Source organism: Lutra lutra, chromosome 9, assembly GCF_902655055.1.
Source record: "Lutra lutra chromosome 9, mLutLut1.2, whole genome shotgun sequence".
In the NCBI taxonomy this organism is placed as follows: domain Eukaryota; kingdom Metazoa; phylum Chordata; class Mammalia; order Carnivora; family Mustelidae; genus Lutra; species Lutra lutra.
Window position 1 is genome coordinate 50113241 of NC_062286.1, and position 21116 is coordinate 50134356.

General features: G+C 51.1%; 2 protein-coding genes across 9 annotated transcripts; one reads left to right on the forward strand and one right to left on the reverse strand.

Annotated features, from left to right (window-relative positions):
* Positions 1-246: 246 nt before the first annotated feature.
* On the forward strand, positions 247-18751 carry LOXL3 (lysyl oxidase like 3). 7 transcript variants are annotated; one of them, XM_047743909.1, is made up of 16 exons: positions 247-450; positions 1799-2123; positions 3748-3911; positions 4529-4743; positions 11537-11593; positions 12191-12250; positions 14417-14636; positions 14877-15057; positions 15197-15339; positions 15593-15760; positions 15894-16056; positions 16266-16509; positions 16602-16717; positions 16797-16933; positions 17042-17153; positions 17329-18751. In XM_047743909.1, the coding sequence occupies exons 2-16, from the start codon at positions 1811-1813 to the stop codon at positions 17400-17402; spliced, it is 2367 nt and encodes a 788-aa protein (XP_047599865.1). In that variant the 5' UTR covers positions 247-450; positions 1799-1810; the 3' UTR covers positions 17403-18751. The 7 variants fall into 7 exon arrangements, with proteins under 7 accessions (XP_047599865.1, XP_047599864.1, XP_047599863.1 ...); XM_047743907.1 differs by having other exon boundaries at positions 250-450; positions 15197-15351; XM_047743908.1 differs by having other exon boundaries at positions 249-2123; positions 15197-15351.
* Positions 17838-21062, reverse strand: HTRA2 (HtrA serine peptidase 2). 2 transcript variants are annotated; one of them, XM_047743929.1, is made up of 8 exons: positions 20478-21060; positions 20174-20378; positions 19890-20084; positions 19646-19678; positions 19306-19411; positions 19087-19156; positions 18297-18392; positions 17838-18189 (listed from the first exon to the last, which is right to left on the reverse strand). In XM_047743929.1, the coding sequence occupies exons 1-8, from the start codon at positions 20981-20983 to the stop codon at positions 18024-18026; spliced, it is 1377 nt and encodes a 458-aa protein (XP_047599885.1). In that variant the 5' UTR covers positions 20984-21060; the 3' UTR covers positions 17838-18023. The 2 variants fall into 2 exon arrangements, with proteins under 2 accessions (XP_047599885.1, XP_047599886.1); XM_047743930.1 differs by lacking the exon at positions 19306-19411 and having other exon boundaries at positions 19606-19678; positions 20478-21062.
* Between the last annotated feature and the right edge of the window lie 54 nt (positions 21063-21116).

Consider the following 21116-nt stretch of genomic DNA (forward strand, 5'->3'; position numbering starts at 1 on the left):
GTGGAGGAAGGGCTGGGGGCTGGGGACTGGAAGGCTTCCCGGAGCCGGGAGCTGAGCAGGGGCCGCCGCCCCGGCCGGTTTGCGGCCCCGTGGCCTCTCGCGTGTTTAGCTCCCTGACCGCAGCTGTCCGGCCTCCAACCCGCGGCAAAAGAAAGCTTCATTGAGCAGGCCGGGGAGGGTCGGCGGTGGGGGGTGGGGGGGAGGTGGAGCGGCCGCGGCCAGCTCCACGGGGGAGGGGAGGACCAAAAGAAGAGGAGGGAACTGGCCAGGGAGGAATCGAAGGAGAAGGCGGAATGTGGGAGGGCTCAAGGGGACGTGGGAGGGACGAAAGGAGAGGGGGGAGGGAGGGGGGGGTCTAGTCTCCCCTGGCCGAGCACTTTTTTTGGGAAGTCCTAGGACCGATCTCCAGGACCTGGACTCTTCTCCCAGCCCCTAGAGTCCCGCTCAAAGGTAGGGGGAGTCACGCTGCCGCGGGAGGAAGGGGAGTTTCAGATGGAGAGGATGGTGGCGGGACCACGGAAAAGGGGTGATGCAGGATGGGGTCGAGGGGAAACCAACCAACAGAGGGTTCTATCATTGTTTTAAAAAAGAGATAGAGAGAGAGACAAGAAGAGTGGAGAGGGGCAGATATTTGGCGGGTAGAAGGCTGCAGGGTGTTCCAAATAGGGCAGCCGCGGGCCCTAGGGCTGGAGGCTCCTCTATGAGGCCCTACCCCTGGGCCCCCAAGCCAAAATGTCCCCAGAACAAAGCTGTCCTGTTGTGTTGTTTGTCTGAGTTGGGGAAAGCATGTTCAGGGGGCCTCTTGCTGGAGAGGGGCTGTTCTCAGTCCCAGACAGAGGAAAGGCCTTGGCTGAGGAGCTGATTGGTGCCCTGGCCTCCGGTTGCCCGGTGACAGCCATGGCAGTGTTGGCAGGAGGTTTGGACAACCCCACCCCATTACCCCTCCCAGCTTGAGGCCTGGCCCTCCTGGGCCCCTTGACCCCGCAGGGCATGTGAGAGCCTGCGTGGATAGGGTGTGCAGGGGCTTCTCCGTGAACCCTGGGCTCTGCCGTGGAATCTGCCCAGACAGGACTCTGGGCTTGGCTGCCAATCAGGGAATCTAAGGTCTGAGGGGCTCCTAAGCCCCCTCACCTGCTTCTCTCCACAATCAGTAGCTATCTGTCCTCTGACTGGCTGAATGGAATCTCTGGATCCCTGCCGTCACCCCTCCTTGGCCAGGCCCTCTCCTTACCTGTTGCTTGCGTCTCTCTGTTGCTCTGTATGCTGCCTCTCTCACAGTCACCTTCTATCTATCTTCCACATTGTCTCTCTCTACAGTCTCTTTCTGTTTAATCCCCTTTCTTTCCCACAGTTTCCCTTCCTCTCACATCCTGTCTGGGTGTTCCTCTTGCTCAGTCTCTATCTCTTCCTCTCAACCATTCTCTGCCTCTTGGTCTCTAATCGCTTTCTTTTGATCTTTGGGTCTCTTAGACCAGAGGGTGGGGATAATGGAGGTGATGACGACAGCTAGGGAAGGACCTTGTGGGACAGAACAACTGATGCTGAGGGAGAACCTCTCTATCTCTGTGTCTCTGTCTCTCTCCCTCTCACTCTCCGCTCCCTGGTCGGTGCCTCTCGGACTCTGTTTCTGCTCTTACTGAATTTGTGTTTCTCACTTAGTCCCTGGGTCCCTGTATTTCTCTCACATGGTCTCTGTCTCTGTCCTTCAGTGTCTCTCTTCCTCTCCTGACCTTTCTCTGGGATCCAGGCTTGGCTTGGTCTTGGTTTGTCTTACACACTCTCTCTCTGGGGCACCCAGGCCTTCCCTGCCATGCGACCTGTCAGTATCTGGCAGTGGAGCCCATGGGGGCTGCTGCTGTGCCTGCTGTGCTGCTCCTGCCTGGGAGCTCCGTCCCCATCCACGGCCCCCGAGAAGAGGCCTGGGAGCCAGGGGTTGCGGTTCCGGCTGGCTGGCTTCCCCCGGAAGCCCTTTGAGGGCCGTGTGGAGATCCAGCGATCTGGCGAGTGGGGCACCATCTGCGATGACGACTTCACCCTGCAGGCTGCCCATGTCCTCTGCCGGGAGCTGGGCTTCACAGAGGCCACGGGCTGGACCCACAGTGCCAAATACGGCCCTGGAACAGGTGAGCAAGGCTCCATGTGTGGCCGAGGTATTGCCTTGATGCAGGGAGAGAGAACACCAGGGCAGGCGTGGGAAGCCAGGACACCAGAAACAGCCAGTGTCAAGTACACCCATGGTTGACAGTCACTTCTCAGGCCTGTGTGACCTTAGGCTGCTCAGTGCCTTCTCTGAACTTCAGGTACCCTAGGTACAAAATGACTAGGTGATCACTAAATTCTTTTCTTTTGCCTATGTATGATTCCACAAAGACACATGCTAGGACACAGCTACAGGTAAGCCCTGTACAAGTAAAGTACAGTTGGTTTGATGGAAAGCTGAGAGCAGATAAATGGTGTCTAGATGTTCCAAACAGAAGGGATCACAGATACTGCAGCTGACAAAATAAAATTATAGGCAAGAGCTGAAACCAGCAAGCTGGAACCGACTAAGAACAAGGTGTAAACTCTTACCACATGAACTGGGGTGGGGGAAGCGTAGGAGGAATTCTGAGACCTGAAGATGCTTCCATTGTATGAGCCCACAGTAGGATTGATGGCCAGAAGCCCAGGCAGTCTGCAGCACATCCCCCACTTCCCATTGGCTGGACAACTTCTGGAATAAAGTATCCCTTGTAGATGCCACATTTAAGAGAGACAGTAGAAAACGGAAATGCTTTCAGAGGAGAGCTGCCCAGATGTGAAAGATTGGAAGCCAAGTTTCAAGAGGGAATAGCTGAAGGAACCAGGGGTGTTTGATATGAAAAGAAAAAGCTTTGGAGAGCACTTACTTGAAGGTTGTCTTCAAATATGAAGACAGTCATTTGGCTGAGGGGGTTTTCTGAATGGCCTCAAAGGTCTGAATCAGACCTGGTGGGGGAAAATCATAGTCACGAGAACTCTGTGATGGTTCCAGTGGCCGGGTGGAACAGGAAGTAGGCATCCCAGCAGAAACTGGGTAAGTCCTGTCAGGACATGCATGATGGGTCCTTGCCATTGGCTGTGACAGACAAGTCACATTGGGTGGAGTCCCATGTGGTTTGGGTCCATCCAACTCTGAGAAGTCAGATATTCATTTCAATGTGGTCCAGGCAGAAAGAAAAGGGGCAATGTGGCAGTACAGGCAGGGCAGGCCCATGGGAGAAAGCGAGGCTGAGATGAAAAGATCTTAGATTTCCAAGTCTCACAAATGCCTCAAACCCCTAAGTCCCCATGTGTTGGCTGTGTGGCCTTAGGCAAGTTACTTAACTTCTCTGAACTCCAATTTATGTAAAATGGGAGCAGCTCTAAGAATAATCATGTGTATGCATACATGGCAGAGTGCCTAACACTCAACAGGTACTTGGTTAATTGTAGCTATCACTGAATAGGTCAGGATTGATCAGAAATTCAGTGTTGAGTCTCAATTTTTTTATTCACCGTACCAACTTCTCGAGTATCCCTGAGATCACCACTGGCCCTCCATCAATCCTGTGCTCCCTTTCCGCCCAGGGTGTCCTGTCTCTTGCATACCCATTATCTTAGCTGAAAAATGGGATCATCTTGGCCAAACGTGAGGCCTGTATGCTTACTCTCCCCAACATCCCCAACCCCTCCACCCCCATCCTGCCTCCACAAGTCTCTCTCTCCCCCATCTCTCTCTCTCCACAGGCCGCATCTGGCTGGACAACCTGAGCTGCAGTGGGACTGAGCAGAGTGTGACTGAATGTGCCTCCCGGGGCTGGGGGAACAGTGACTGCACCCACGATGAGGATGCAGGAGTCATCTGCAAGGACCAGCGCCTCCCTGGCTTCTCAGATTCTAATGTCATTGAGGTCTGCCATTCATATGTGTGCACACACAACATACACATCCCACCCAGGATGGCCAGGGCGGTTTATGTGGGTAGAGGGGATACTAGAGGGTAGGGGATCCCATATGCCTCACAAGCTAATTTGGGTTAGTGGGAAGCTTAGCAGGGTGTGGACAAAGAATAGAGCTAAACATATTAAAGCCCAGGTTTGTTTTAGCATTGGCATTCACATCACTAAGCCTGGCATGAGCCTCTCCAGCTTCATCCCTGGTCCCCAGGGCATCCGTTGGTCTCCTTCCCTTCAGATGTTCCTGCTCTCTGGGAACATCTCCCTTCCTAATCTCTCCTACTGCTTCCACACCACTTCTGCGAACTGCTCCCCCATGCTGGGGCCGACTTGGGCGCTCCTTCCTCAGCTTCCTCAGCACCCTCAATAGCTTCTCAGAGCACATGCCCTTCCACTCTCGTGGTCCAGGAGAGTCAGTTCACTGCAGAGAGCAGGCATGCCTCTTAGCCTTGTGCCAGCGCCTACTCACCACGGGCTTTACAGCAAGCACACTGATCAGGGGTCTGTGAGGGTGAGAGGACATGGGAAAGGCGCTACTGAGACTCCTTCCTCTGCTTGTGGTCCTATCCCAGGTAGAACAGCACCTGCAAGTGGAGGAGGTGCGACTTCGACCGGCCGTGGGGCGGGGCAGGCGGCCCCTGCCAGTGACCGAGGGACTGGTCGAAGTCAGGCTTCCCGACGGCTGGTTGCAAGTGTGTGACAAAGGCTGGAGTGCCCATAACAGCCACGTGGTCTGCGGGATGCTGGGCTTCCCTAGCGAAAAGAGGGTCAACACGGCCTTTTACAGGTGAAGGGATGTGGGCGCTGAGTGGAGAGGGCTGGGATTGAGGGGTGCTTACTAAAAGGGTTGGTGTCTCGACCTCAGGGAGGGTCCGGGGCTGTGCAGCAGTGGAGAAATATGGAGGCCCTTTCCAAACTGGAGAGTTGAGAAATCTTGTGGGACCATGAAGGGCTCCTCGGGGCGGGTCTGAACTGGGGCAAACAAGGCTTCGGCTCTCTCGGGCTCGCAGCCGGGGCGAGTGGCGCGGGGCGTGGGCCGGTACCCATGACGCCATCGGTTGGCAGGCAGACTCTCCGCGTTCCGGGGCGCGCGCCAAGCCTCGCGAGGCCACGCCCAGCGGCCCGCGGTCCGCTGGGCAGTTTACGGTTACGGCGCGGGCGCGACCCCGGGGCGAGCTCAGGGAGCGCGCGGCCGCGCCCTGCGGAGGCGGCGCCTGGGTGTGTCCAGTGAGGGGCTGGGCGCGCGTGTCCCCGCCAGAGGGCCAATCCCTGAGGGTCAGAGGGCGTGGGGAGGGTGGGGCCCTGCCCTCGGAAGCCCTTTGGAGCCCCCGGGACGCCTAGGCAAGTTTTCCGGAATATCCTTCGGCTGGGGTGCCCGGCCTTCTCCACCTGCCCTGGAGCCGGGGTGTATGCGCTGGCTTCCTGAGTAACGAATCCCATGCATGAACGGCTCTGTGCTTAACAGCGCCTGGCTACCCTGGAGAATCTTTTGCCGTCATTTTGAGTTTAGAATCTTTACAGTCTCTCTCTAATCTATTTTGCAGGCTAAAATGCTAATTGTTTTCAGCTCTTCGTTAGTTGAGCTTTGCAGAAAGACCTCTTGACATCTAGGTGACCTTGCATTGGGTACACAACTTCAGATACGGTCTGATCAGAGCAGGGTACAGTAGAAATGCTCAACTTTGGGTAGAGCATGCCCAGACTTGGTATTGACTTTCTGTTGAGCAAACACCCCACTGTTCATATTGAACTGGTAGCCATCTAAAACCAATTCAGATCTTCCCTTATCCTTGATCCTAGTAGAAAAGCCTATTTGAACCTAAATCTATGTTGAGTTTACCCTATTAAATTAGTTGGACACATCATTGAAAAAACATTACAAAGCCACGATGAACCCATGAGATAATCCTGAATCTTGACATTATTTTCAACTTGCCATCCCTCCCAGCTTCCTCTCGAGGATGTACAAGATAGCTATGCTTTCTGCCTTCATCGGAGTGACTGTTAAAATTGTTGAAATGTTCAAAACCAAAGTCTAACTCTTCATTACTCATCAAGTCTTTACTCATTAGTTGTGAAATGTTTTTTCCACTAATTGGGAACATACTGAACACTACAATGAGGTAGCCAACATTTCACCATTTTATCTATAATGAAATCATGGGACATTTTGTTAGTCTCCCTTAAAATCCAGATATATTATGTTCATGGCCATTCTCCAGCCTTCCAATTTAGTAATCTTGTCAAAAAAAGAAATCATGGTGGTTTGAGCTAATTTTTACTGAAATCCTTCTAGGTTTCTAAGAATCTCCATATATTTTCCTCACTGTTCACAAACTTTCCATTTAATAATGTATTCTAGAGTGTTATTATTTAGCTTAAGGAATCCTTTTTCTTCTTTTTGAAAGTCAATACATTATCCAACCTCTGGTCTTCTCCAGACTTGCTCAAATTTTCCTTGCCTTGGCAGTCTGCACATCTGAAAGTTCTTTCATCTCCAAGTAATATACTTTATCTGGTCTAGAGACTCAAACGGTTTTAAAATAGCTATGTGCTGTACTCCTTCACTGTTATGTCTTGGGACTATATTTCTTTCTCTGTGCTGTTCTTCACCTTCCCTAATGCAAACATCAGGTTCTGAAAGATTAGTACAATGTAAAAAGCAGGGATTTCAAGTGACAAGGCTAGCATGAACACAGGTGAAGAGATCCGTTCATTCAGTATTTGTTTATTGAGTGTCTATGGTGTGCCAGGGGCTGTTGTAGTCACTAGGGATTCAACAATAGACAAAAGGATTCAACAGTAGACAAAACAAAAATCCCTGATCTCATGGACTAAGGAAGAATTGGAAAATAGAAAAATTTTTAAATGCAAGGATAGCAAAGAGTATAATCGATAAAAATAAGGCAGGAAGGAGTTAGAAAGTTGGAAGTGGGATTGCAGTTTTAGATAAAGCAGTCAGAGAAGGCCTCTTTGAAAAGGCATTATTCAAGAAAAGATTTAAGGCACAAACTGTGTAGAAATTTAGCCAAACATTTACAGGAAGAGAGATCATAAAAGATCCTAGGGGGCAGGGGAGGGGTGGAGAGAGAGAGAAAGCACTTTTGTCAGGCTCCTAGAGGCCACTGTGCTGCAGCTGAGGCGACAAGAGAGAAAACGATATAGGAAGAGATCCAGAAAGAATGGGGAGCCCGATCATGTAGGGACATTTAGGAGACTGTTTTTTTCCTCTGTGTAAGACAAGGTTTTAAACAGAGGTATGACATCTGACTTCCATTTTTAAAGTATTATTTTGGTTGCTTTAAAAATAGACTGTAAGGGATGCAGTAGAGTCAGGGAGGCAGAGAAATTATTTAGGGGGTTATTGTCTCCTGAATGCCAAGTAAAGAAAGTGAGAGGTGATGGTGACCAGTAAGAGTGGTGAAAAGTGATCACACTGTGTGTATGGTTGAAGGTAGAACCAAAAGGATTTGCAGATGAATTTAATGTGGTGCGAGAGAAGGAGAGGAGTTCAGGTTCATTCCAAGGTTTTGAGCCTGAGCTCAGTATGGAGTTGGCCTTTTCGGATAAGGAAGACAGTGGGTGGAGGACGTTTTGTGCAAGGAGGAGGTGGGGGACATTGAATAATTAATTGGTTTTGGACCCGTTAATTTTGATGTTCTCTAAGACATTGAAATGGTGAGGCTGAGTAGGCAATTGGGTATATGACTCTAGAGTTCAGTTGAATAAAAGTATTACAAGTCTTGAAACTGGACAGTGTCACCAAGGGAGTGAGTGTAAATAGGAAAAGAGGAGTCCAAGGACTGAACTGAGAGCTTAAATGTTATGAGATCAGGAAGATAGAGTGAACATGCAAACAGTAAAGTGAGGTAGAAAGAAAACCAGGGGTGTGTGGTAGCCTATAGCCAAGTAGCGGGCTTCAAGAAGGAGAGGGAGCGAGTGATCACCTGACTCAGTGCTGCTGATGGGTCTAAAAGCACAAGGACTGAAAAACAAAAGCTGGATTTGGCGAAATGGAGTCATTGTTGACCCAGACAGAGAGGACAGTGATGAGGATATTTTTCAAAAGTGGTTGACTAGAGTAGAAGGTTGTGCCGAAAAATAATGGAAGAAAGATCTAGATACTTAAAAGCCAGAAAATGGAACACTTTTCATGCCATATTGGAGAGTTTCATCTTTATTCTATGAAAAATTAAAAATAAAAGTATTTTTGTGGAACACTGATAAAATAAGGCCAGTGTTGTCAAAGTTTACCCAATAGTAGTGAATTGGAGGGTGGAGGTTCAGGGTGCAGTAAGGCTAGTTAGGAGTTTGTTACAAAAGTGAAGCTGATTTGGAGGGTGACAGCCAAGAGGGAGGGAGTGAAGAGCTGTAGGATGACTGGTAGCAGAAAATAAGAGAAGACACATGGCAAATGACCCTGAAGCTGCTGGAAAGGAGGATGGTGTGTGCCATCAGTCATCTCTGGGCTCCAAGGTAATACCCATCAGCTTTCCAAGTGAGCCGTCCTTGGCAAGTCTGAGATCCAGCAATTATCCCTAGATGTGCAAGGTCTGAGGTAACATTCAGAGATTGGGAATATTTGTGTAGACATTGCAAACTGTTACTGAATCTGGGATATGAAGGCTGGAGAAGGACACATACTGAGTAGAGAGATCAGTTGTAGTGAGAAAAGGGGTTATAGGAGTCCTGGGAGATTCTGTGATGGGGATATGATCTAGATTGCCTTTCACAGGTCACATCAGACAGAGGGAGCATTCCCACAGGTAATACCCTCATAAAGGAGAGGCAAGGACATTACGAAGAACTCCACCTTCCTTAGAGAAAGAAGATACATTGGCTAGCTTTTAGAGGAAGCCAGTAAGATGTTGAGAACGAGAAAATCAGAATATGATGCATTCAACATTTTTTCAAGTTGGTTTTATAGTTCTGCCCTAGAACACGTGAAAGTTACAGAATTTTAGAAGAGGAAAAGGATGTAAAGATAATTGAATCATTTACTGTCCTTTTGTAGGCAAAGAAATTGAGGCTCTAAGAGCTTTAGTGCTGAAAGCTATTTATTGAACTCCTACTATTTGAAAAGCACTGTGTAAGGTGCTGAGAACACAGAGGTGATGAGAGATTGTGGAAGACTTTACAGGCTACATTAAGGATTTGGGTCTTTATAATAAAAGCCCTGGGAAACAAGTGAAGTGTTTTCACAAGGAGGGGTGTGAGAAGCTGTGATGAGGTTTTGGGGCTCTAAAAGATCACTCTGGCAGCATTTCTGAGAATGGTTTGGAGAAGAACAAGAGCAGATGGACTGGAGAGATGTTTAGGAAGTAACACTGACGGGACTTGGTTATGGACTGACTTTGGGAGTCAAAAAGAGAAGTATCAAGGTTAACTCTTAGGTTTCTGGAGTGGATTTTACTGAAAGAATTATGGGTTTATTTTTTGGACCTACATTACATTTTAGAACACTTTGAGACATCTAAGTAGAAACATCAAGAATGCAATGGAATATACAAGGTTAGGTATAAATGAGAACATAATAAAGAGAGGATATGGACTGAGTAGAATGCCTCAGACAGGGCTCCAAAAATTTAAGTGCCTAGGTAGGGGAGGAGCCTGTGAATAAGATCAAGAGAGAGTAAACAGAATTAGGAATCAAACCAGACTGAGAGTGTTAGGACAACCAAGGAAGGAGAGAAGAAGAGAACAGTAGTTCTTCTGAGAGGTAAATAAGGTAAAGACTGAAACAGTCTACTAGATTTATTTTCGCAGAGTGATGGGGAAAACCAGAGAAGAGTGGGTTAAGGAATGAGTGGTAAGAGAGAGGATATAAAGTGGAGCCTTTGACAACTCTTGACAGTGCTTTCAATGAAGAAGGGGGGAGAAATGGGGTGGAGGGTGTATGTGGGTGTGTGTGTGTGTAGGAGAGATTTGAACACGTTTAAAATTCAGTTGAGGAGAGATTGTACGTGACTTCTCAACTGAAGAGAAAAAAGATCCTAAGGGATGGAATTCGGAAATATTGGGGGGAGTGGCCTTAGAGAAGAGAGATGGTTGGATTGAGAAGAGGGCACATAGATGTAGGTAGGTTTTTATGTTTGATGGTTGAAGAAACAAATGATGTGGGGGGAAACAAGCACATTTGTGAATGAAGGAGTGTAAATAAAGACAGATATCAGTACTGGTCCTAAACAAACACCAGGTTCTTAATATAATCTATGTTGCACCTTATATATAACTAAGTATGCCATAGGATTTTTAATATAAGAACCTTATAAATAACAAAGAGAAGTACTTCTAAATTTCTAGATAATACTGCATTTTTCTGAGTACTAGTCAGAGAGATATTGTTGAAAGAAAACACAAAATATATTTCATTTTAGACGTATTTGAGAAAAAGACGTTTGGAGAAAAAGTTTCACACTGTACTTGTATGATGAGAGGTTCTAAACTCTTAGTGATGTCTCAGGAAAGGGACCTGAGAGTTATTGTACACACTTTCCTAGGAATGTTGGACATAATGGATATTTTGGCAAAAAGACCAACTAAATACATCCCAGGAAGAAGCCAAGACGGGAAAAGTCAAGCAGCTTCTGCGCTGTCTCAAATCTATTTATTAACACCCAAGTGCATCTGCGTACAGTATGTTAGGTCCAGATAGGACTCCTCAGGAGAAAACAGCAGAGTAAGAACATGTTTAAAGAAGGGATAAGTAAGATGATGACAGAGAGATCCATAAACTTGTAAGAACAGACAGGCCAGACCTGCATTCATCTGTGCACAGTCAGAAAGAACAGAGAGGGGGCAAAATTAAAGTCTTTAAAATCAAAGGGAGAATGAAAGGAAAGACAGCTCTAGTTTCCAGACATTAGATTTAAGGCAACCTCTTGAAGAATAAAATAGGTCAAATATTTAGGCCAATTAAAAAGAAATAAAGTTTTAGACTTATTTCTCTGGAAGTAAGTCTGGGAACTGAGCTCTGTTTGTGAATGACTAAAGCATATGGGATTTAATTTAGGCAGGAAGGATGCTGTCATCCTAACCCGCCTGGCCTCATGTTCCCCAGTCAAACCAACTTAACGTTCTTGGACATCCAGCCTTGGTCCTGGTCCACAGGCCTCAGACCTGGAAATGCCAGAAGTCAGAGAACATCCAAGAATAAAAGACGGTCAGCCTCCCTATAACCAGGCCAGAGCTCTCTCCTTGCCCGGTCAATCTGACAATCTTAACAGTCCTAACACCTTCCTACTTATACCTTTCCCCAAAGTCCTCCCCTCGGGTTTAGAGCAACCCTGATACTGAGCCTGGTCCTCATGACCCATCTGCCCCAGACTAGTTTCTGTGGATGCTGATATAGGGGCTCTAACAGCCTGAGTCCCTGCGCTTCACCGCTGCTCATCGGCCTGGTTTTGGGCATATGAAGCCAAACAGCTGTGAAGGGTTGAGCCTTGGGAGTATCTCATAACATCCCGCTGACTTTCCAACTTCCCTGTTGGAAAAGAAATTTGCCCTTGGCCCTGGCTGCACCAGGCTTTCCCACTTGGTTCTAGACTGATCCTGACTCTGCTATTGTCTTATCCTCGCAGAAAGTTGAGGAAGCGAGCGGCCAAAGCCTCGGCCCGACGCCCCAAGCCCCTTGGAAGGTAATGGGGCAAGAGCCCCGGGACCTCCTGTTTGCCCCTGTGGCCCCAGGAGGTGGATGGATGGAAGGCAGCCTATCCATGTCCATCCCAGAACCCAAGCTGACGAATTAGGGATGTAACCGCAAAATGACCATTCCAGGGGGTGGGGAAGCAGGCATGGGGATGGGCAAGCTTTGATCTTAGGGTGCACAGGGAGGAAATAGTGTAGCAATAGTTGAGGAGAAGCCTCCTCATCCTTATACTTCCCCCAAATAACTTGGACTCCGGCCCCAGCGGCCTGCATGCTTCCTGCCCCCTACTCTTCACCCCCACCCCTTAATTTACCCACATTCCCCTTCTCTCTCCTCCCATTACCTCTTAACCCCTCTCCCCTCACCTCTGGACAGACTAGGTTTCCCATCACTGTTGTGGAATCCACACAGCAACCGGAGTTCCTAAAATGGAGTTCAGTGACGTGTAGCCATCAGTGTGCGTGGAAAATCTGGCCCCCTTCACTTCACTCCTTCCCACGCTCTGCATCGAGGGTCCTTCCTGGGCCACGTACTAACCACTAACCACTAACCACTATCTCCACTAACTTCTTTCTCCTTTTTTCAGACGACTCACCAAGCTTAAAGTCAAACCCAAACCCCGAGTGGGCAGGGGACCAATCAAGAGGTAAATGAAGTTCAGGTGGGGTGTGAGGCGAGGGAGCGCACAGAGTGAGGATGAGTCAGGGCGATGGGGCTGTGGTCAGGAAGGGGTCCGAGAGGCCCCCACCAAGACGTGGAGGAGCGGCAGTAGCGATTGCAAACCACCTTCCAGATGATTTACTGAAATGTAAAGTGATGCTGGCCCTTATGTAGGTTTCTGGGGAAGTACGCTTGTCACAGGATTTTTGCAAGACTTGATAGAAGTTCATCTACTGACTACCCTTGTCCCACATGCTTATTTTTCTTCCCCCAGTGAATTCTAGCAGATCCTCTGGCACTTCTGTCCTTCAGATGCCATACCGGTGTCTCCCTCAAGTTCAGTTTGCCTAAAGGATCAATGTTCCCAGCTTACCTTTATTTGATTAATTGTTTTTAAAAGTAGGTGCTACCAGCTTGGAGGTGAGACTCGGGGTCCCCTCTGGAACTTTTGCCAGGGATGGGTTCAGATTATAGTCCCTGTGTCTCTGGCCCAGTTGACACAATTAGGCTCCCTGTTCCCTAATTTTCTCATGGGTTCCTTTGGAATTCAAGGGAGTGGAAAGCTTCCAACCCCAGTGAATACCCCTCAGTAGGCTTCCAAAGGCCATTTGCATGTGATAAGTCTCCCCGATAACTTCTTCAGGAGTGGCTTAAGACACAGAGAATCTATCCCTTTCTTCCATTCCCTCCTCTCTTCTGCATATTCTAGCATCACCCAGTTGTCCCCTGAGGGTCCTCCTTCCCCAGCTCTTCTTTCTGGTGACTTCAAAGGAGCTCAGAACTTGGGGGTGTTCTTGTAGTGCCTTCTAGCTAAGGGTCCTCTGTGCCCGACATGGCCGTGCTCTGGTCTTCCCTGAACCCCAAATTCAAGTGCACACTGCTGCTTTTACTGTGTTCCTTGTGGGGAAAGGGGAAGAGAAAGTTTAGAAGAATGAGACTTTTTTTCCTGTGGCCTCTTTGGCTTTTATTTTCAGCCACACAGGACTTTGGGAGAGTATCTGATGTGTCTGAGCTTCAGAATCCACTGATCCTGAGCCACCAAAGGTATTCTGTAAAGTCTCCAGGCTTCCTTTGTCTGTTGTATGTATGAACTTTTCCTCTTCTCTGCCTCTCCTAGCCAATAACTTCACGTCGTCAGATTCCTTCCTCTGACATCAAGTGATGGGCACATTACTACATAACTCATCGCCAAGCCAGCCTCACAGGCCCACTTCGCCACTACGAGCCCTCCTCTCTAGACACTGCTCTCATCATGCGGCCCACTGCCATCTTTATTCTGTTCGTGTCAATAAACAAGCCCCCTCCATCTCCCAAGGCATCTCTCCAAAGTGCTTCTAAGTTTTAATGTCTCTAGTTTAATCCCACTTTCATGCTTGGGTGAGGAACCTTCTTTCTATTACATTTAAATTGCAGAACCATAGACGACCTTATTAAAGCTCAGCTCAGGTCTGGAGAGATCTGTACCATTCTGTTGTGCATATTCTCCTTCTCTGGTCATGTGGTCTCTAACTTCTGTCTGTCTTACATTTCTACATCTTCATTCCCACACATACCAGCCCCAGTCCTTCTGGTATATTCCTCTCATAACTACCCATCAAATTGTGGCCTGGAAGACCCTCTGGCCTCAGAGAAGCCATTTAGACCTAAGACTTACTCACTCCTTTGCATCCTGACCCTGATTCCATTCTCTTAGCCTCAGCATAATGGAAGGCTCTGTGCTCCCGTGGGCTCTTCAGGCCTCCTGTTTGTGTCAGCCACTACCTCCTGCCCATCTCTTCCAGCCGGGCAGTCCTGGCTTCCCACTCTCTCTGCCCAGCAGCCTCAACCCCAGCCTCCGTTAGGGCCAGCAACTTAAAGCCATTCGGAGCAAGGTTTCTGTCAGGTAATTCAAGACTAGCTGTCCTGTCCAGAGGGGACTTCGGCCGCTGGTCCCCAAGAACCCTCCTGTCTGGGTAACCTGGGCTTTTTCAGCCTGGAAACTTGCCCATTCCCTTTGTCTCTATGGACGGAAATGCAGCAGAGAAGAGGGAAGAAGAAGGGATGAAATGATCATGAAAGGTTGGGGGATGGCGGAGGCATGGAGGGAGGAGGGCTGGGGGCAGAGAGGGAGGAGCATTGTTTTACCCTGTTGCACCCACTCCTGTCCCCCCAGGCTGCTGGCCCAGCGGCAGCAACACTCCTTTGGTCTGCATGGGGTGGCGTGCGTGGGCACGGAGGCCCACCTCTCCCTCTGCTCCTTGGAGTTCTATCGTGCCAATGACACCACCAGGTGCCCTGGGGGGGCCCCTGCGGTGGTGAGCTGTGTGCCAGGCCCTCTCTACGCAGCGTCCAGTGGCCAGAAGAAGCAACAACAGTCAAAGCCTCAGGGGGAGGTGTGTGACAGTGACTCTAACCTTCCCCACCCCAGGTGGAGGTCCCCACAGCCTAGCCACCCCCTGACCAAGCACAGCCCTGACCTTTGAGGACAGAGAGGAACCTTTCTCCAGGGGGTGGGCCACAGACCTGAGACCACCCCCTCCCTCCCACAGAATCTCATTCATCTCCCAGGTCCACTTAGCCCTCTCTGTGCTGTTTCCATTCACTGCTTTTGGACACGTCTCTCTCCTCTATAGACCCGAGTGCGTCTAAAGGGTGGGGCCCACCCTGGAGAGGGCCGGGTGGAAGTCCTGAAGGCCAGCACGTGGGGCACAGTCTGTGACCGCAAGTGGGACCTGCAGGCAGCCAGCGTGGTGTGTCGGGAGCTGGGCTTCGGGAGTGCTCGAGAGGCCCTGAGTGGTGCCCGCATGGGGCAGGGTGAGGGGGATGAAGATGGGTGGAAGAGGGAAGGAGAAGGTACACACTCTCCTGGGAGGCACATCCCTTGGGAAGGAGACCCCGAGGCAGACAATGAAGGTCCAGTTATAACCTCCTGATCTTTGACCTCTCACCCTAGGTATGGGTGCCATTCACTTAAGTGAAGTTCGATGCTCTGGACAGGAACCCTCCCTCTGGAAGTGCCCCCACAAGAACATCACAGCTGAGGACTGTTCCCACAGCCGGGATGCCGGAGTCAGATGCAACCTGCCCTACACTGGGGTAGAGACCAAGGTCAGTTTTCTTTCCAGTTCAGTTCAGGGATCTTGCGTCCTCTCCAGTCCTGGTCATGATCTGCAGCCTGACAGCTTCCCAGCCCACTGTCCAGGCCCTCGCCACCTGGCAGCTCCCACCCAACGCGCCCACTCACCAGCCCATATGTGCCTCTGAATCACCCATCAGCCACACGCCTGCTACGGACTCCCATTACCCTCCCCAAAAGCTTACCCAGAACTGCCATTCTGTGTCACTACAGATCCGACTCAGTGGGGGCCGCAGCCGACATGAGGGGCGAGTGGAGGTGCAAATAGGGGAAGCTGGGTCCCTTCGCTGGGGCCTCATCTGTGGGGATGACTGGGGGACACTGGAGGCCATGGTGGTCTGTAGGCAACTTGGACTGGGCTATGCCAACCATGGCCTACAGGTGAGTGAGGAGAGGGAAACCAAGGCCATTGCTTCCAAAGCCTGTGTTTGGGGCAGAGGACTGTGGAAATGAGTCCCCTGGCCCGAGAAGCTGGACAGCAGGGCCTCACAGAAACACCAACATATGTTCCCAGGAGACCTGGTACTGGGACTCAGGGAATACCACAGAGGTGGTGATGAGTGGAGTGCGCTGCACAGGGTCTGAGCTGTCCCTGGACCAGTGTGCTCATCATGGCGCCCACATTGCCTGCAAGAGAACAGGAACCCGCTTCACTGCTGGAGTCATCTGTTCCGAGAGTGAGTGAGGCCAGGGAAGGGAGGCTTGGGGCCACCCCCTTAGAGAGAAAAAGAGGGCTCGAAGCTGAAGGTGTACTCCTTGTCTGTGAAAAACCAACCTCTTCCCTTCCACAGAGGGAGGAGAAGCACCCCCATCTGTCCCTCCCACCTCCCCCTCCACCGCCGCCCCAGCAGTGACCTCCCGCACTCTGCTTCCTTCCTTGGGGCAGCTGCATCAGACCTACTACTGCACTCGGCCCTGGTGCAGGAGACGGCCTACATTGAGGACCGGCCCCTGCACATGCTCTACTGCGCCGCGGAGGAGAACTGCCTGGCCCGCTCGGCCCGCTCAGCCCCCTGGCCCTATGGCCACAGGCGTCTCCTCCGGTTCTCCTCCCAGATCCACAACCTGGGACGAGCTGACTTCAGGCCCAAGGCTGGGCGCCACTCCTGGGTGTGGCACGAGTGTCATGGGTGAGCCGTGCAAGCAGAAGGGCAAGGTCCCTGGTGAGGGGGCAAGCTTGCTGGGGGTAGGGAAGGCAACAGGGGTCCCTTTGTCCCCACAGGCACTACCACAGCATGGACATCTTCACTCACTATGATATCCTGACCCCCAATGGCACCAAGGTGGCTGAGGGCCACAAAGCTAGCTTCTGTCTAGAAGACACCGAATGTCAGGAGGGTGAGTCGGGCCTGGAGCAGACGTCGGTACCTCCATCCCACAGCCGTGCCTCACACTGACATGTGCCAATCCCTCTCAGATGTCGCCAAGAGGTATGAGTGTGCCAATTTCGGAGAGCAGGGCATTACTGTGGGCTGCTGGGATCTGTACCGGCATGACATCGACTGCCAGTGGATTGACATCACAGATGTGAGGCCAGGAAACTACATTCTGCAGGTGCCAGGGGCCTGAGTTCCAGCTGCCAAGGGGGAGGGATATTTGTTAAAGATACCCTTGGATCTGAGGAACGCAATGGGTTATGCTGCCTTTCCCCCACTCACACAGGTGGTCATCAACCCCAATTTTGAAGTAGCAGAAAGCGACTTCACCAACAATGCAATGAAATGTAACTGCAAATACGACGGGCACCGCATCTGGGTGCACAACTGCCACATTGGTATCTGGTGGGAAGAGGAGCCCAGAGAGGCTGGGAGGGAAAGACCATCATTCCCATCTGCCTACATGGGTTCTGTCTTCCCACCCACCTCTGGATCTCCCAGCCTCTCTGTTTCTACCCACCCTTCCCCCCAGCGGGTCTGTTTCCCCATCTAAGCCACCCATTCACCTTGTAGGTGATGCCTTCAGTGAAGAGGCCAACCGGAGGTTTGAGCGCTACCCTGGCCAGACCAGCAACCAGATCGTCTAAGGTGCCGCCACCCTCCTCCACAAACCACCACTGGCCCCTAAGAGCAGGGGTCTGAGGCTGCCATTACCTCGGGAGCTTACCAAGGAACCCCTGACGTCAGCAGACCCGCCGCACTCATCCAGTGTGTGCTATGGATGTGGAACTCTCAAGCCGAGGTTATCGCCCTCCTTCCCAGGCCAGCTGCCGGATCTGTGGCCAGGCGTGGGGAATTTTTGCTCCCAGGCCCAGCACCGAGCCAAGCACACAACAAAGAGCAGCACCTGATTAACTGCCCAGAACAACAGACAGCAGCAGCTGGTTTTCTTGCAAAGGGAGGTCAGAATGGTCAGCTCCAGTGTCTCCCCTCAGTTGAGGGGGAGAGGGGGATACAGCTTTACCTCTAACTTTTTTGTGGGGGAAAGATCAGTACCCCCCCTTATTTTTGACTATAACATAATGCTAGGTATAATTTTATTTTATATAAAAAGCATTTTTATGATTCCTCAGAGCCCAGGGATTGGTGCTGGTGGTTGGAGGGACCTGCCCCCCACTGGTTCATTTAGTCCTCTGTCCAGGTACCCTCAGAGCCTAGGCCAGGAAAGCAAGGTGGAAATCAGGAGACTCATACGCCTGCTGACCCACTCATTCTGTGACTTCGGGGGTCACATATAAGGTCAATGTTTCCGGTCCCCGCCGGATGCGCACTGCCAGCTGGGATTGGGTTCGAACAGCTTCATAAATATCTTCAGCGTTTTGTACCAGCTGCTCCCCAATGGCCAAGATCACATCACCTGGCCGTAGACCAGCCCTATGGTGAAAGATGGACAGAGAAAGAAAGGAGGGAATAGACAGCCCAGGTCAAGGGCACATGCACACCTCACCCATCCCCACCTCACAGCGCAGTCCCTCCCTCACCGGTGTGCCGGGGAGTCCAGGATGACTTTATGGATGAGCACACCATGCTGAACATCAGGAAAGCTGGGTTCTCGGAGCTGTAGTTCAGCAAGGATGCTGAAAGGACAGACATCACTCTGTTAACCACACCAAGTCACTCTCCCCATCTTGCGTTCACCTCAAATCTCGCATCAACACACTGACAACTGCATGGACAAGGCCATGCACTAGATACTCCGGATACAAAGGCAACTGGTTCTCTGCCTTCTGGAAGTTAGGAAGTGGGACATGTATATAAAAGGTAACTAATTCCAAGTGATATATAGTATTAAATCAATAACACTAACGTCATTCTAGAATCCTAAAAGAAAATTTAAAGAGAGAGTAGAACTTAAGCTGAGCCTAGAAGAATGGTTCTGGTATTTAACTATATAAAGTAAGAATGACAGAAATAAAGCCACGGGAGTAGGAAATCAGGTTGGCTGGAACAGAATATATTCATGTAAGAAGCCATATCTGGATGGTTAAATTGGAGACAAATGGAAAATGGCCACTAAACACCCCATTAATGGATTGAAGTTTTTAAATCAAAGCAGTAATAGGATGAACTCCATCTGGTAGCAGGTGTACAAAATGGACTGGAGTGAGAAAGTCAAGATCATGAGAGAGAACAGCTCTTCTGATAGCCCCAAATGTGAGGCAACTTATCTTAGATAAACATAAAATTGAGAACAAAGCTCAACAGAAGTGCCAGCTGCCCACAACTGAATACACTGGTGGTCCTACAGGTCACTACCCCTAAAGCTCATACCTGGGAGTCAGGGTCAGCATCATCACCCCAATGTAGCGGCGCTGGGACCCACTGATTCCAAACCAGGAATCTGTGATAGAGGGACAAATGAGCCTCACCCAGCTAACTCCTTCCTTCCCCCACCCTTTCCTCCCAGCAGACCACCCCCCAAGCAAAGCCCAGTGAATGCCCCTCCCACTACTTAAAGGAATTCCCACCCCCATCCCAAGACAGGCTCACTCTTCTTTTCCCCACGATGCAGAAATTCCCGAAGGCGATCAGAAGGGATGGCAAAGGAGATTCCAGCCGTGACCTTCATGGTATTCACTCCGATCACCTCCCCATCCTGCAGGGATACAGCCCATTATTCCCTAGCCCAGACACCTATTAGGAGATGGGGATACCTGAACAATAGTAGCAGGGAGTATTGGGGAGCTGGGGAGACCTGGTTGGATTTGGGGAGATAGCCAACAGGAGACTTCTCAGAAACTTAACCAAACATCACTGAATTAGGGGACGCACACCCCTTCTCACACTGACCTGGGGCAGGGATTCTTGGAAAGAAGGGTGTCCCACTCACCAGGTTAACCAGAGGACCTCCAGAGTTTCCAAACTGCAGGACAAGGAGAAAATATGGAAGAAATCCAGGGACTCTATGCTTGGGGGCATGACCAGGATGTAGGCACTTTCTCCACATTCTCTCCTTTCCCAGCCCAACCTCTGTATATAGGCTCATGCACCATCTATCACAGTTGGTGCCTGCACCCCACAGCCTCACCCCCAGCCCCCAACCTAGTTTTCATTTTTCTTATGTCAGAACGCACATCAATAGCTGCATCAGTCTGGATGTATTCCACATTGGTTTGGGGGAGGCCCAGGTCTCTGGCTGGACGCTGAGCAGAGCTGACAATGCCAGAAGTGATCGTGTTCTGCAGTGCAAAGGGACTTCCCATGGCAACAACAAATTCCCCTTGCCGGACATCGGCTGAGCGTCCCAGGGGTAGTGTGGGGAGAGGCTCCTGAGGGAGAATGGATATAACAGACCTGTCACACGGAGATGTGAGCAAATTCACAGCTTCAATCAGCCCCAGCCCGCCCAGACCCCCACCTTCGTCTGAATCCTCAGCGTGGCAATGTCTGCCACAGGATCCACAGCTGTGACCATGGCCTCATACGTGTCGCCGCTAAGCAGCCTCACACGGACCCGGCGCCGATCAGCCACCACATGAGCGTTGGTTACGATGAGCCCGTCGGCAGCCACCACGAATCCTGAGCCATTTGAGATAGGGACTTCGCGGCCCGAGAAAGGGTGCCTGGGATGGGGGAAAGCAAGGATGTAAAAAGGCTCAGACCCCTGCTCGCCCGCCCTCTAGCCCGCGGCTTGGGTGCCTTCCGCTCTTCCCCACCGTTACCGGCCTAAGATCTCGATATAAACCACGGCAGGTGCTGTCTTCTCCACCACGTCTGCGATGAAGTTGTACTGGCTCCGGGGAGAGGTGGGCGGCGGGCCAAGGACCGAGGCGAGGACCGCTGGGGGACCCCGACCCCCGCCCCACAATAACAACAGCACTGCCCCCCCAGCGCCCAGCGCCACCGCCAGCCATATGCGCGAACGGATTCCAGGGGTCCCTGAGACCTCCCGGGTCCTGGGATCTGGGGTCCCTGCAGTCAGCCGTGCTCGGGAATCCGAAGGCCCCGACGTCAGACACGTCCGTGGTTCAGGGACCCCCACAGACAACCGGGCCCGAAGACTGGGGGTCCCATAAGTCACTCGGGCCCGAGGGTCAGGAGTTCCTGACGTCAGCAAGGCCCGGAGGTCAGGGGTCAACAGGGGTCCCTTCCCCCAGCGAACCCCCCCCAAAGCCCGCCATCCCCGGAGGCTCCAGCCTGCACCCCGCCCCGCCCTCAGTGCAGCCATCAGCTCCGCCTCGGCTGCCTTCTCGCCCGCCCTACACAGAGGCGGTGCCCTGGACGCGAGCAGGCGGACAGAGGGACGCGGGGCACGCCGGTACCTGAAGTCCTCCAGAAGTGCACGCCGGGACCCAGGATTC

Excerpts from the sequence above, each read along its gene's own strand:
- LOXL3 (XM_047743908.1), top strand. The coding sequence starts at position 1,811 with ATGCGACCTGTCAGTATCTGGCAGTGGAGCCCATGGGGGCTGCTGCTG. Across the intron at positions 15,058-15,196 it reads TGGTGCCCGCATGGGGCAGG|GTATGGGTGCCATTCACTTA; the intron begins GTGAGGGGGATG and ends CTCTCACCCTAG. Across the intron at positions 15,761-15,893 it reads ATGCCAACCATGGCCTACAG|GAGACCTGGTACTGGGACTC; the intron begins GTGAGTGAGGAG and ends ATATGTTCCCAG.
- HTRA2 (XM_047743929.1), bottom strand. The coding sequence starts at position 20,983 with ATGGCTGCACTGAGGGCGGGGCGGGGTGCAGGCTGGAGCCTCCGGGGA. Across the intron at positions 20,379-20,477 it reads TATATCGAGATCTTAGGCCG|GCACCCTTTCTCGGGCCGCG; the intron begins GTAACGGTGGGG and ends CCCCCATCCCAG. Across the intron at positions 18,393-19,086 it reads ATGCTGACCCTGACTCCCAG|CATCCTTGCTGAACTACAGC; the intron begins GTATGAGCTTTA and ends CTGTCCTTTCAG.